This window comes from Gymnoscopelus microlampas (genome assembly GCF_963454915.1).
Source record: "Gymnoscopelus microlampas genome assembly, chromosome: 9".
NCBI classification, from domain to species: Eukaryota; Metazoa; Chordata; class Actinopteri; order Myctophiformes; family Myctophidae; genus Gymnoscopelus; species Gymnoscopelus microlampas.
Window position 1 is genome coordinate 3560319 of NC_139946.1, and position 15138 is coordinate 3575456.

At 41.2% G+C, this 15138-nt stretch overlaps 1 protein-coding gene across 4 annotated transcripts in view; it reads left to right on the forward strand.

Moving 5' to 3' along the window:
* Nucleotides 1-1085: 1085 nt before the first annotated feature.
* Nucleotides 1086-15138, forward strand: part of oma1 (OMA1 zinc metallopeptidase) — a 21406-nt gene continuing 7353 nt past the window's right edge. For 2 of the 4 annotated variants that reach the window (XR_014601510.1, XM_084067315.1), the window contains exons 1-7: nt 1086-1226; nt 1902-2428; nt 4289-4517; nt 5529-5702; nt 8169-8276; nt 13502-13630; nt 13931-14005. Coding sequence is in view for 3 of the 4 variants with exons in the window: in XM_084067315.1 (XP_083923441.1) it covers nt 1947-2428; nt 4289-4517; nt 5529-5702; nt 8169-8276; nt 13502-13630; nt 13931-14005 (1197 nt within the window). In the remaining variant the exon portion in view is untranslated. The remainder of the gene's footprint in view (nt 1227-1901; nt 2429-4288; nt 4518-5528; nt 5703-8168; nt 8277-13501; nt 13631-13930; nt 14006-15138) is intronic. The other 2 variants (XM_084067316.1, XM_084067317.1) reach the window with 2 other exon arrangements.

Consider the following 15138-nt stretch of genomic DNA (forward strand, 5'->3'; position numbering starts at 1 on the left):
GGGCACGGTGGGACATGAAAAATTATAGGAAAACATCAGTCTGGGTTGTGTGAGGGTTGTCAGGAAGAGGAATCAGTGGAGCATGTTCTTATGAATTGTAGAGGGTATGGGACAGAGAGGGAGACCATGAGGAACCATATGAGGGATTGAGGGGTGCAGGAATTTACCCTAAAGGGTCTATTAAGAATGGAAGGAAGGAAACGTATTAGAGTATTATTAGAGTTCTTAAGGGAAACAGGAGTGTATGATAGGATATAGAGTAGTTAAGTGTGTGTGTGTGTGTGTGTGTGTGTGTGTGTGTGTTTGTTTGTTTGTTTGTGTGTTTGTATTACTACAGTATACTTGCGAGGACCAAGTATAGTAGAATTTGAAGAAATAGACATTGTGAGGACCGTTTTCCTGATCCTCACAAGACAAATGGTTGTATTGTAGTTAAAAAAAAACATTTTTTAGAGATACGTTTACAATTAGAAAAACATTCAGGTCAGGATTAGACATTTAGGTGTCTTAGAGGTTAGGTTTAGGGATTGGAATTAAGAGTTAAACATGATTTATACTTAGTTGCGTGCCAGTGTCATCATGCACCGAAAAATAGCCGATCTATAAGCTCAAGCTCACAATGAGTCGCAGCGCGATGCGTTGTGGGCTTGTAGATCTGCTGTTTTTTGGCTTTAGGCTTACGGTTAAAAATGGCAATATTTTGTTTTAAATGACATTCATAACATATGGCTGTCCTAAAGTGTTGATGTCCTCACAAGTATAGTAAAACAAACGTGTGTGTGTGTGTGTGTGTGTGTGTGTGTGTGTGTGTGTGTGTGTGTGTGTGTGTGTGTGTGTGTGTGTGTGTGTGTATTGTAACTGTGTATGGGTCGGTAGAGGGAATTAGATACAGTAGTATTACATCATTTTGTCTGATCCATAATATGGGTCAGAAGGTGGCGGTAACGCACCAAAGAACTGGATGCCAACCGCCGTAAAATAAAAGGAAGAAGAAGGAGGAGGAGAAGAAGAAGCGCTGCCCTGTTGCCTCGGAACCTTTGTTGGTGTGTTGTTGTTTCCGACGGACTGGAATGCAGTGAACACGTGAAGTAGACTTGCTGTTGACAAGTTCTAGGATCAAATCTTCTATAAAGTGTGTTTTACTGTTTCTAATGGACGTTATGGACTGATATATCAGGGCAAAAGCAGCTCTGCGTCTATCATAAAGCAAGCTCCACCATACAAAGGTGATTTTAACCACATATTACTTATATCTGCTCCAAACTGGCACCATTGTGAGGGTAACTTTAGCACAGTGAGTAGCCTGGACTGTTTAGCAAGGACATTGATTGAACAGACCTACCTGATCGTTCTTAAGCAGTGGTGTGAAGTAACTAAGTACATTTACTCAAGTACTGCAATTTTGAGTTTTTACTTTACTGGAGTATTTCCAATTTTCAATCATTTACTTCTACTCCACTACATCTCAAAGGCAAATATTGTACTTTTACTCCACTACAATTATTTGAAAACTTTAGCTACTACTTTGTAGATTAAGATTATTATTACAAAACCTTCAGACCTAATAGCCGATCTACAAGCTCACAAGGGACGCGTTGTGAGCTTGTAGATCTGATATTTTCAAAGGAATTGTATACATTTTATCCAAATGGTATGTATTTGGCCACCGACCCCCATCTGAAAATATTTAGTTCCAGGGACCCTCAGAAGCAAAGATTTGAGTTTAACATTTTTAAGATTTTTCAAAAATGGCTATATTATATTTTTTGAATATCTAAAGTATAAAATATGGCTAAAATCGAAAAAGTGACAGATGCTTTCCTGGTTTTAATGGCTTAATAACAAATATACTGTGTGTTGTGTGTCATTGTTCTCAAGGTATCCATGCATTTCCTTTTCAGATCAACGACTATGTGGACAACTTTGAGCAAGTTCTCATCATAACCATGGAGCTGCTCTGTGCTCGTCTGATCAGGAGCAGACGCTCCCTCTTCTGTCCTCTTTCAACACAGCTGACACGGAGCCTCCTGGGGAATAAAGCAGGGGGTTACGCTCTGAAGACGAGGCTGATCTCGTCTTCTAAAGAACTGCAGAGGAAAAGCTGTCAAAGAACTGCGAGCCTTGTCCAACTTAACTCCTCAAACCGTCTATGTGGAGGGCGTCTGCTCTCTGATAAGTATTCGGGGACAGTGTTCTTTCCGCAGAGTCCCAGGTCTCCTGTTCTGACACAGTGTGGGTCCAGGTCTCCTGTTCTGACACAGTGTGGGTCCAGGTCTCCTGTTCTGACACAGTGTGGGTCCAGGTCTCCTGTTCTGACACAGTGTGGGTATCAGTTCCACACGTCAGGCCCGCTCAGGGCTATTCCGGTACCCCTCATATGGCTGGTGCTTAAACCACTGCAGAAGCTCCTGGCTGTCATACTTGGAAGGTAATTAAGGCACGTGCAAAAACTGTGTACTAGTGCAGTGGTTTTCAACTCTTTTCATATCAAGGTAAAAAAACAAATCGACATTTAAGCCACGGACCACCATTTGATCAGATTTAGACTCTCAGACCCAAGACTTAGAATAGATACGATGTTGGCCATAATTCCATGCTGTATAGGCTCTATGCACAGCAGCCATTTTGGAGAGAAATTGGGCCTCCTCTTACTTCCTTCACTGGTGTTACCAATGATACTAACGAAGGCTCTGTTCCAACAGAGTCAGGGTGCTGATATTGTGCATGTTGACTCACTGGAAACACTCATGGTTCCTTAAATGGCCCCTTAAAAGGTTTGTAACTCTGAGAGTGTACAAATGGAACCAAATGGGCCCGTAAGGGTCCATTTGGTTCCATTTGTACACTCTCAGAGTTATGGGGGTCCTTGAAATTAAAAGGTTTGAGAACTACTGTGCTACACTAAATGGAACAAAGCCTTCATTAGTATCATTGGTAACACCTGTGAAGGAAGTTGGAAGAGGCCCAATTTCTTTCCAATGTGGCTGCTGTGCATAGAGCCTATTGATGTTGGAACCAATAGGAGAGATAACAGACAAACGTTGATCAAAATAACAATTATTTAATTAAGTTATGCAGATAATGCACAGATAATTTAACTCTTGAGAGTGTAAAATGAAACCAAATGGACCCGTGAGGGTCCATTTGGTTTCATTTTACACTCTCAAGAGTTAGAGATCTATAAGGGTCCATGTGGTTACCAACTCTCCATCATTTAGCTGGGGACCACCTGGAACCCCCTCAAGAACTACTGGTGGTCCCCGGACCACTGGTTGAGAACCACTGGACTAGTACACCACTTATAATATGATATATGATGTTACTCACATAGTATATACACATTTATTACACATTCCATGAGTGTAAAGGGTCTTTTAGTTTACTAGATAACACACCAAAGTAACAGAGCTCCTTATGTAAAAACAAAAGGAGTATGGTTTCAGTGGGCATTACTAAGTTCTGTTGAACATGCGTTTTATTCATTTTAGAACCATCGTATATGAAGGCTGCATTCTCAGGTTTCTATTGAGATCCACTGCCCATAGTAGTTCATGGTACATTATGACAGGGATTCTGAGAAATAATTTGAGCAGTGCTAATATGTTATGACAATAAAAGCATGGATTGGCCTTTCAGAATGCTGTGGTAGCTCATATGGCCATGTGGAAGATAATTCTGCAAGGTACAGTCTCGATACATTTATAAAAAATCAAATATTCTGCTCTTTATTGTTTCTTATTTGTGTTACTTTGCAAATATGATTCTAGCTGTGCAATATATTATGAGCTTCCCCCTCCCCCATATCATAAGGTGGTGTGAAAGAATAAATATAAATATACCAATATTTGTGTGTTATTATAGCTGCATAACATTAGAACTTCTTGTGTAACAAAATTGCTTATCCTTCCTGAAAACTCACATTGTGCAGAGCTACATAAGCTAGGCCACATCTGTTGAAAAGACACTGCTGCACCCAATCTACTGTATGTATAGCGCTTTGGATAAAAATGCATAGGAGAGATAACAGACAAACGTTGATCAAAATAACAATTATTTAATTAAGTTATGCAGATAATGCACAATAATTTAACTCTTGAGAGTGTAAAATGAAACCAAATGGACCCGTGAGGGCTATATAAATGCACCATTTACCATTTGAATAGTATACTTTTGATGCAAAAGTATACTTTTGATGCAAAAGTATACCATTGATGCAAAAGTATACTTTTGATGCTTTTGTATGACGCTGCTGAAAAAAATGTTTTCCTTCTCTCCCTAACGCTAACAGGAGCATCAGGAAGTGGTGGGCAGACCTACCGCCCAACAAGCGGCAGCTCCTGCGCGAGGCGGCCTGGCGGCGCCGATGGCACCTGGCGGCCGCCGGGTCGCTCTTTCTGCTGATCATAGCCCTGTTCTGTCTGACCCACCTGGACGAGTCACCGGTGACGGGACGCACGCGCCTCCTGGTGTTCAGCAGAGAGAACTACATGGAGCTGGCTGGACTGACGTCAAAGGCGGTAAGTTAGAGCATTAGAGTCGTGTTTAGAAGGACCAAGAGTCGACTTTATTGTCACATCACAGGTTTACAGGTGTGAAGAAGCGGGTGAAATGCGTTCGTTTTTTCCAGGAATGGAGAAGAAACTGGAGGGCGGAGAGTAGGGAGAAACATCTAACATTTAAGAAGCATGTGAAGGAGAACAAAACATATCTACGTATATACACAGCAAAATAAAACTGTTTTGAATGTACTACTGTTCATGCTATTTACAACGTATCTCTTTGACTGCCAGGAATTAATTCATTAATGAATTAATTCATTAATGAATTAATTCATCCGTCTCCGGTCCCCTTGTCAGCGAAAACAGGGATTTTACTGTACCTTTGAAAAATCATGGAATATTCTCTGTGACCTCCGTCCTCACGGAGATCGGCTCATTACACGCACGGGGGTGTTGTGGTATAGAGGGGAAAAAAGAATTGTCCGGTCGCGATCCTCCATTCCAGACCTATGGCCGTTTGAATGTGGCTTATTTTTTAGAAAATCAGCAGAAAAACAACAGAAAGACGAGAAAACGTGACTTTTATAAATCCTTTAACATGAAAGGTGCCTTGATTTTTTTTTGTCGCAATCACGTGATTTCTGGGTGTACTCTTTTTCGGTGGTGCTTGGATCATTCATTGGCAGCGCCTACATTTTTTTAGAGAATGTGTGCAACTCTGTGAATATATATATATATTATTTTAAAGCGGACATTTTTAACTTGAATCTTTGCTTCTGAGGGGTCCCTGGAACCAAATATTTTGAGATGGGGGAGGTCCGTGGCCAAATACATAGTAATTTTGGGGGTCCTTGACAATTATGAAAAAGTTTGAGAACCACTGATATAGAAACATATATATTTTTTTTAGAAAACTGTTGGGATTTAGAAGACATTTGTAGAATCGGCTTCAGGTCTTAATGGGTTAACCAAATGGGTTCCCCGATTGCACAAGTACAGTAACAGTAACACAAAACGTATATGTTTCAGTACATGGTGGAATATGAAGAGCGGCTGCTTCCAGAGAGCGACCCCCGTCATCAGGTGGTGGAGCGGCTGGTGCGCCACCTGTCTGAGAGGAACAAGGAGATCCCCGAGGTGGCGTCCGTTCCCTGGAGCGTCCACGTGGTCCAGGAGCCCACCCGCAACGCCTTCGTCCTGCCTGTAAGTCAGAGACTTAAGTTATGAGAGACCTCATTTATTATAATAGTGTCATCATGTTTCTATGTAATTTGAGAGAGATATAATAATAATAATAATACATCAGACTTATATAGCGCTTGTCTTAGTACCCAAAGTCGCTTTACAAAACAGCTTAAAAACTATTTTATTAGGAGCAAAAGAAAAACGTTAAAAGGCTAAAAACAATAAGCTAAGACTAAGAGGAAGAAAGGGAGATTTGGTTTGGGTTAGGCAGGGAAAGCGAGTCTAAAAAGGTGGGTTTTTGAAGGAGGTTTTGAACATGGCAAGAGTGGGGGCGGCTTTGATGTGAGGTGGGAGTGAGTTCTAAAGGGTGGGGGGCTGCAACTGAAAAAAGTTGCCAGACCTGAGGGAGCGGGAGGGGGCGTGGCGTTTGAGGAGGTCACAGAGGTAGCGGGGTGCCTGGTGATTGAGGGCTTTGTAGGTGGTGATGAGTATTTTGAAATCTATTCTATGTTTTACTGGGAGCCAGTGAAGGTCGTGGAGGACTGGGCTGATGTGGTCTCTGAGAGATATCTTGTCCTAAGTGGTTAACTCCACCCAGCCAGCTCTGAAGTATTGCTAAAAGAACCCTTAAACCATAGAAATAGCTGTCGCCTCACAGCTAGAAGGTCCTGGGTTCGATTCCCGCCAGGGACGCTGTGGGCGCTGGGGGCGTGTTCTCTCCTCCGCGTCATCGGCGCCCATACCCTAGGTGGGGTTGGTGAAAGGGCTTACTCTGTGTGGAGTTTGCATGTTCTCCCCGTGTCTCCTAGGGTAGTTAATACCCTCACAAAAACATGTAGTAATCCTGGTCACTATACTGCCTCCCCCTGGTCAGCCGGGGCGCCTGATGGAGGGGAAGGGAACTGGTTGGAATAACGTGTTCCTTCCACGCGCTATGTCCAACCAGGGAAACTCCCCCCTGTCGGGTGATAAGAAGCGGCCTGCTTGCTCCTCATGCATTGAAGGAGGCATGAGCTTCAGCTTGGGCTCTCCCTAGGCTGGCAGAGGGTGCCCAGGATTACATAGGCAATTGGCACTGGGTGAAAAAATGTGGGTTACAAAATCGTGGGACAAAAATTATAAAAAAAAAAAAAAAAACATAGAAATAGAACAACGTGGAACGGACATTGCCATTCATCATAGCACCACTGTTTCTCTGTGTCGTACACAGAAGAGGAAGTAGCGATCCATGGGTGCTTCCGCGTTTCGCGCTAAATCGTTTTTCACATGTTGAACTGAATGGTGTGCATGGCATTACGTGTCATTGGGTCCCATGGCAATGTAAGGTGCTTATAAGTAAGACTTCCCGAGCCATGTGGCCCATAGGAGCCTATATCCTGTTTCTGTAGCGTGAGGCGGCTTGATGTACAAGCACACCCCCTGGACATGACGCTATGTCACAGGGACTTACCCCCCAATCCAACCCTTGATGCTGAGTGTCAAGCAGGGAGGCATGGTGTCCCATTATTATAGTCTTTGGTATGACCCGGACGGGGAATCGAACCCCCGACCTCCCAATCTCAGTGCGGATACTCTAACCATAAGGCTACTGAGATGGTAAGGCTTCTCATGACCTATCTACTGTATATTACAGGGGTTGACACTAAGGTCTCAGAGGTTCTCATGTTCTACTTGCCCAAAGGTCATGCGCACTTGCCCCGAAAAGTTAATCATGATAGGTAAAACATTTTTTTTTAACTATATTTGCGAATTCTGGGGCCGTGATATATGGACATACCTCAATATTCAAGCCAAATATCTCAATAGCTATACAATATGACTTACCGGTATTTGAAATTCCACAGACATCTTGTGATGTGTTCATAGCGAACTAAAGACAGAGTTGCTTCCTCCAGTCAAACGCACACTTGCCCGTCGGGCAACCTGAAATCAAACTCCACCTGCCCGAACGTTTTATTTACTTGCCACGGGCAGTCGGGGCAACCGTTAGTGTCAACCCTCTGTATTATTTGTTTTATCTCTGCCTTAACCCTTTAAGACCTGAGGCCGATTCTACAAAATGTCTTCTAAATTTTGAAAAAACGTATGTTGCTATGTCAGCGGTTCTCAAACCTTTTCATGTCAAGGACCCCAAAATGTACATGTATTTGGCCGTGGACCCCCCATCTCAAAATATGTTGTTCCAGGGACCCGCAGTAGCAAAGATTTGAGTTAAAAATGTTCGCTTAAAAAAATATATATATTCCAAAATGTGCACACATTTTCACAATTTAAAAAAAATAGCAGATCTACAAGCTCGTAGCGCGCTACGAGCTTGTAGATCTGCTATTTTTGAATTGGCAAAGTGTAAAATAATGCCTTTTTTTTAGCTCAAATCAAAAAGTGACACAGATGCGTTCCAGGTCTTAATGGGTGAAACGGATCTGAAATGCTATTAGACCCAGCCCGGGTGTGTGTGTGCTTCTCCTTGTCTTCTCTCTATAGGATGGGAAGGTGTTTGTGTTTACCGGGATGCTGGACGCAGTGGCAGACGTTCACCAGCTCGCCATCCTCCTGGGACACGAGATGGCGCACGCCATCATGGGTCACGCCGTGAGTACCAAACACTCTCCCACCCGGCATGTGTGTGTGTGTGTCCTTGGTCTTCGATGGCTTTCTATGGTTCAATCATATATGGTTGCCGTCGCGCAGAAACCTCTTATCTCTAATATGTTCTAACTCATTGGTTCTCAAAGTGGGGTCCAGGGACCCCCAGGGGTCCTTGAGGGAGTTCCAGGGGGTCCCCAGCTAAATGATGGATAGTTAGGAACCAAATAGACCCTTATGGGGTCTGTAACTCTGAGAGTGTACAAATGGAACCAAATGGACCCTTATGGGTCTGTAACTCTGAGAGTGTACAAATGGAACCAAATGGACCCTTAGGGGTCTGTAACTCAGAGAGTGTACAAATGGAACCAAATTGACCCTTATGGGTCTGTAACTCTGAGAGTGTACAAATGGAACCAAATGGACCCTTATGGGTCTGTAACTCTGAGAGTGTACAAATGGAACCAAATAGACCCTTATGGGTCTGTAACTCTGAGAGTGTACAAATGGTACATGTACATGAGTTAAATTAAATTAACATTGATTTTACAATACAAAAATCAATGTCCCAGAGATAGACATGCCATTAAATGGGGATCCGTAGCCTAACGCATGTCAAACTGGAGGTCCTTGAAATGAAATCACTGCTGGAGCCGTGAAAATCTTCTCTTATGGGGGTCCCTGGCATATCTATTCCAATGGGGCTCCGCGGGCTAATAAGTGTCAATTTGGGGGTCCTTGACATGAAAAAGTTTGAGAACCACTGTTCTAACTGTTTGTGTGTTTTTCATAAATTAATGCCCTACTTTGATCATACTACAGCATCACACAAAAGTATCAACAGTAGCAGATCTACAAGCTCGAAACGCGGCACGTTTTGAGCTTGTAGATCTGCTACTTTTGATGCTTTTGAATTTGAATCCTGAAAAGTAACGCTTTACAAAGCAAAAGTAACGACATACAAGGTTTCCACCCGACAGAGACGATATCAAACCGTTCAAGGCTTTCCTTGGCCTTTTGAGAGGCGAGCTGGTAACCTCATCAGCAGGGGTTGCTTTGCATTGAGACGAGTAATCAGAATGAAACTCAGAAAAGCAACCCTTATGAAAGAAGATAGCGTGTAGGCGGTATACTTGTAATGTCCTGGCTTTTCTATCTGTCTGTAGCCAGTATTAACCCCGCCTCCATACCCACTCTCTCTACTGTCTGTCTCTGCTAGCAAAGCAGACATTCTACTCACCTTCGGGCTTCTCGCCATTGAAACGCAGATCACACAGAATGTATTTGGCCACTCAACACAGCACGGAGCTTGCCAGCAAAACTTCATAGCAATATTGTCCAAGAAATAACAAGTCTATGGTGATGACAAGTTCTTAGAGTTGCAAAAAGAGAAGAAAACAACCATCCACTACAGCGCACACAGCATAACCAAAGCCTTCTGAAGCCAAAATGATTGTGCTTTCATGTTCTGCTTGATGAGAACGCAAAATCTCCCTCAAATGTTTACCACGGTTCCCACGGTCATGAAATTCCTGGAAATATTTTGAAGTTAGAAAAGCCGTTTTCCAGGCCTGGAAAAGGTTTGGAATTAATCGATTGTTTTTGGAAAATGATTGGATATTATGGCTATTGATTTTGTTCATAAAAAGACATGTCCCATAACATTACGTGAAACATGTAACATGTTAAATGCAGTGCTGCGCAGTGTTGATTTCGTCGACTAAAACTATGACGAAAAATTTTCCCTTTTTTCACTGACTAAAACGAGAAAAAAAAACTAAATAAAAACTAAGCTATGATGACTAAAACTAAGACTAAATATATTTACAATTTCGTCAACAAATGAGGGACTAGTGGAGAAGAGATCCAGTAGAACTAAAAGACGAGTCATTTTCGGTTTGTTTGCGCTTGGGTGTTGTGCTCTGAAATTAACCGATCTACTATGTGAGCTTGTGGGTCCTTGACATGAAAAAGTTTGAGAACCACTGTTCTAACTGTTTGTGTGTTTTTCATAAATTAATGCCCTACTTTGATCATACTACAGCGTCACACAAAAGTATCACAAGTAGCAGATCTACAAGCTCGAAACGCGGACTAAAATATGACTCAAACTAAATGCAATTTTATTCAAAAGTGTGCCATAGAGTGCGCCATAATGTATAGAGGATGTCATGTGACTAACATAATAGATCTACACGCTAACAACATGTTGCACCGTAATTCGTTAGCTAGCTTATAGATCTGTTATTTTTGTGACGCCTTCACTCGAGTCTATCTTGGAGCATTGATAGCACACTGGTGTAAGAGCCTCGTTATTGCACCATATGATTGCTATAGGCCTGGAAAGTTAAAACAATTCATTGTTAAATGTATGGTAACCCTGGTTCATAGTCCTAGTTCTATGTCGCATAAATGGAGAGAGCTCTGTGAAGCCCGGGTGTGCACAAGCGTGAACACTTTGTGAAAATAACAGCTGTAGTGAATGCTTGTTCTCAGTATGATCATTTGACTTTAAAAGGCTTGTGTTATGTTATGCTAGCTGTATGTAGTAAACGTAAGGTCATTTTAAGAGACAATAGCAGGAACTTTGTTTTATGTTTTTAAACAGTCATAAAAATGCTTCATAGTGTTTCATAATGTTTCATAGTGTTTCATAATGTTTCATAGTGTGATATATATATATTCATAAAGTCTTGCACATTAAACTTTGTAGATATGTGGTACATAAAAGCCTTGGAAATTATTTTTTGTGCTAAAAGTAAAAACCTTCCAGTTTATATTCAACGTCTTTTTAAACCAAGAGAAGGAAAGTCTAATTTAAGAGGGTTATGTATTTTTAAAACACGTAAAAAAGTAAGAACTAATGTAAAAGCTAGATGTGTTTTAATGTTGGGAGTTAAACTATGGAATAGCCTTAGTGATGGGGTTTAAATTGTGCACATCTCAGGGGAGATGTTAAAAAGCCTTAAAAAAAAAGCCTTTAAAAGGTAAAATAATTCAGGAGTACAGTTTTGAGTACAACATTTTCTTTATTTTTTCTCTTTTATTTTGCAGCATATTAAGCAAGGGATAATGTACCCTTTGCGTTGTTGATAAATAACCCCCTGACAGGATGATTAAACACAAGGAAGAGACAAGGAAGTGTTGATCAAATAGGGAAAAAAATCGGTTACTGCATCGTCTATTTCTCGCTTCAAATGTTTTCAAAAGCATTCTTGAGAGCAACGTTTAGTTGTGAATGACATTGCGTGTTTGTTTACAGTACATGGCTGTCATGTTGGATACAGCATAAAATTCAAGCAGTGCAGCAGGTGCTCTGAGTCTTTGATTAGACAGCGGTCTGTTATGGAGCTCATCGGTCATCATTATTCAGAAATAACACACCGCTGAATTCAGCAATTGACCAATCACAAGCAAGCATTCAACCAAGCCGTGTAATAAGGTTTTTAAATATTAAAATATATATATATTTTTAAGGATTGCGAAGGATAGGCAAAGAATAAGCATTGTGCTTCAGCGTATTCCTTTTTTCGGTCATTGAGTTTGGATTTTGTGTGTGAGCGACCACTGACCAATCACAGCGGGGTTTGCCTGGAGCTGCGGTGGGATCCATAATAACGCCTGGATGACAAGTGTGTTTTGATTTCTTGTAAACAAAGACCAAAAATAAACCATTCATTCATAGATGCAGGGGATAACTTAACTGTCCTAAGATCGTTGGTAATAGTCAGCATAACATTATTATGTTGCAGTAAGCTTGTCAGGAGCCGGCAATGTATGTGGGCAGACCGACACGCACAAGGCTAATCCTCTGTGTGCTCTATGGCCATAACCAGGCTGACCCACGGCACTCGGGCTCCCTATTAATTCACCACAGATGGCAGTTATTTTTTTTATTTTTTTTTTACACCAGCTATAAAAGCCCATTCATCTTGTGCAGAGAAAGTGTTTAACCCTTTAAGACCGGGAAAGCATGTGACTGTCGTTTTTTGATTTCTTTGGCTATTCAAAAATAGCAGATCTGCTATTTTTAGAAAACATTTTTGAAAATGTGTGCAAATCTTTGAATATATATATACATTTTTAACACAAATCTTTGCTTCTGGGGGGGTCCCTGGAACAACATATTTTGAGATGGGGGTCCGCGGCCAAATACATATAATGTTGGGGGTCCTTGACGTGAAAAAAGTTTGAGAACCACTGATATTATAGCAACATACGTTTTTAAAAAAAACTGTTTAGAGGACATTTGTAGAATCCCCCAGAACTAAAGATTTGAGTTAAAAATGTAAAAAAAATATATATTCAAAGATTTGCACAAACTTTCACGATTAAAATAAATAAATAGCAGATCTACAAGCTCATAGCGCGGCACTCGTGCCGCGCTATGAGCTTGTAGATCTGCTATTTTTGAATGGACAGAGTGTAAAATAATGCTTTTTGCTTAAGTGACACAGATGCGTTCAGGTCTCAATGGGTTAAGAGTCTAATGAAGTTTTGGGTTATTTGAGAGTTTAAAAAAGGTCTTCTGAGGATACACTGATGGGGAGGAGGATTTTTAATTAGATGAAGGGAATACGCATTAATGGCCCTGGGTAGTACCCAGTAGGTTTGCTCTATTGGATTGCTTGTTTAAAACCCCCCCAAATCTCTGTTGCGCCATTAAAAAGTTAGGCTGCAATAGATGGGAACAAATCAATATGTTCCTTCTGCCTCTGCCCGTTTCACCTCTACAAAAAAAAAAACCTTCTTGCCTCTCTTGGTAATTGTGGCAAATGGTGCATTTATAAAGTGCTTTTATCCCAAAGAACTTTACAAAATGCATGGCGTTCACCCCAGTCATGAATACATTCACAAACCCACTGGCTAAACCAGTGGGTTTGTGGGGATCGGTGAGCTTGGATATCGTCTCTGTTGGGTGGAAACCAACCTCATATGTCTAAAACTGACACTTTTCAGGATTAAAATTCTGAAATAGCAAAAGTAGTCGATCTACAAGCTCAAAACGCGTCGCATCCCGACATGTTTCAAGCTTGTAGATCTGCTATTGTTGATACTTTTGTGTGACGCTGTAGTATGACAAAGTTGGGCATTAATTTACCTACCAAAAAAAAACAAAAAACATTGAAATGTGGAGATGATAAATCAGGCATTTCTCTTCTTTTTTTTTTGCCATCACCATGCACACTCATATTCTCTCGCTCTGCACCCCCCACCCCCCCCCCATCCAGGCAGAGCAGGCCAGCCTGTCTCACATGGTGGACTTCCTGTCCCTCATCCTGTTGACAGCCATCTGGGCCGTCTGTCCTCGGGACAGCCTGGCCGTGCTGGGACACTGGATCCAGAACAAACTCGTAGAGGTGAGACACATCCACATGCCGGCACAAAAATATTATACACTATATTGTTGTTGTCAGGCTATTTGCCAAGTACATTTGTACATACCATAATCAACTAGGTTTATTTGTCACTCACTCATACAGCTACAATAAATGCAAGTGTGGTTATGTCTGCATTTTTTTTTTTACTATAGCAGCAATAGAAACGTCAGCAGAAAAACAATAATAAGAAAGCTATGATAATAAGACAAGAAAAGCTCTCTCCTCCCTCTCTCCACATCCTCCTCTTGTCTCCCTTTCTCCTCTCTCTCCTTCATTCAGTTGATGTTCAGTCGTCCTTATAGCCGGAAGCTGGAGTCTGAAGCTGACCAAGTTGGATTACAGCTGGCTGCTAAGGTATTCTAACAATATTAACAATAACGATACTACCGCCATCATCACCATGATCACCAGTATCATATTGCATAACATAATCTCATTAGTGCCGAGGGTGGAAAAAGTACTCAAATGCTTTACTTAAGTAAAAGTATCGATACTGCAATGTAGAAATACACTGTTACAAGTAAAAGTCCGGAATTCAAAATGTACTTGAGTGAAAGTATTGGCATCAAAATGTACTTAAAGTACCAAAAGTAAAAGTACTCATTATGCAGAATGTCCCATTACAAGTTTTCAAATGTATGAAGAATCTTTTGAAAATAGCCGATCTACAAGCTCACAATGCGTCGCATCGCGACGCATTGTGAGCTTGTAGATCGGCTATTATATGTATGTTTTGTAATAATAATCAAAATCTACAAAGTAACTAGTAACTAAAGTTTTCAAATAATTGTAGTGGAGTAAAAGTACAATGTTTGCCTCTGAGATGTAGTGGAGTAGAAGTATTGGAAATCGGAAATACTCAAGTAAAGTACAAATACCTCGAAATTGTACTTAATTACAATACTTGAGTACATGTACTTAGGTACTTTACACCACTGCTGGGTGTCAACAGAGTAAGGCAGACTACAGGCTTTGAGATCTCATCTCAAACCATGTAATCTGCCTGCAGGCCACTAGGGGGCACTGTTGTCAAATACAAAAAACGACACTCCCAGGAATTGTCAGTAAAGAGAGCTTCTGCTCTGCATGAAATAGGAGGTCACAATGTGTGTGTGTGTGTGTGTGTGTGTGTGTGTGTGTGTGTGTGTGTGTGTGTGTGTGTGCGTATGCGTGAATTTGTACATGTGTGTTGGTGGTGCACGCAATTGTACATTGTTGCTGTCAGGTAGTTAAAAACCTTGTATCTCCATATTTCTCATAATAAATCAATGCCCTACTTCATCATACAAGAGTGTCGCACCAAAGTAGTGAAAATAACATGCAACACGTTCTGAGCTTGTAGATCTGGGGAAACATATTTTTTTAAAGGGATAGTTCACCCCCAACATGACTTTCTTTCTATGGATTAGTCACCCCATAGAGACTTGATTTTTTTTTTGTCTCATTCCTAAGCTAATAATTTGATGACCGGCAGCGGTTCCGGTAGG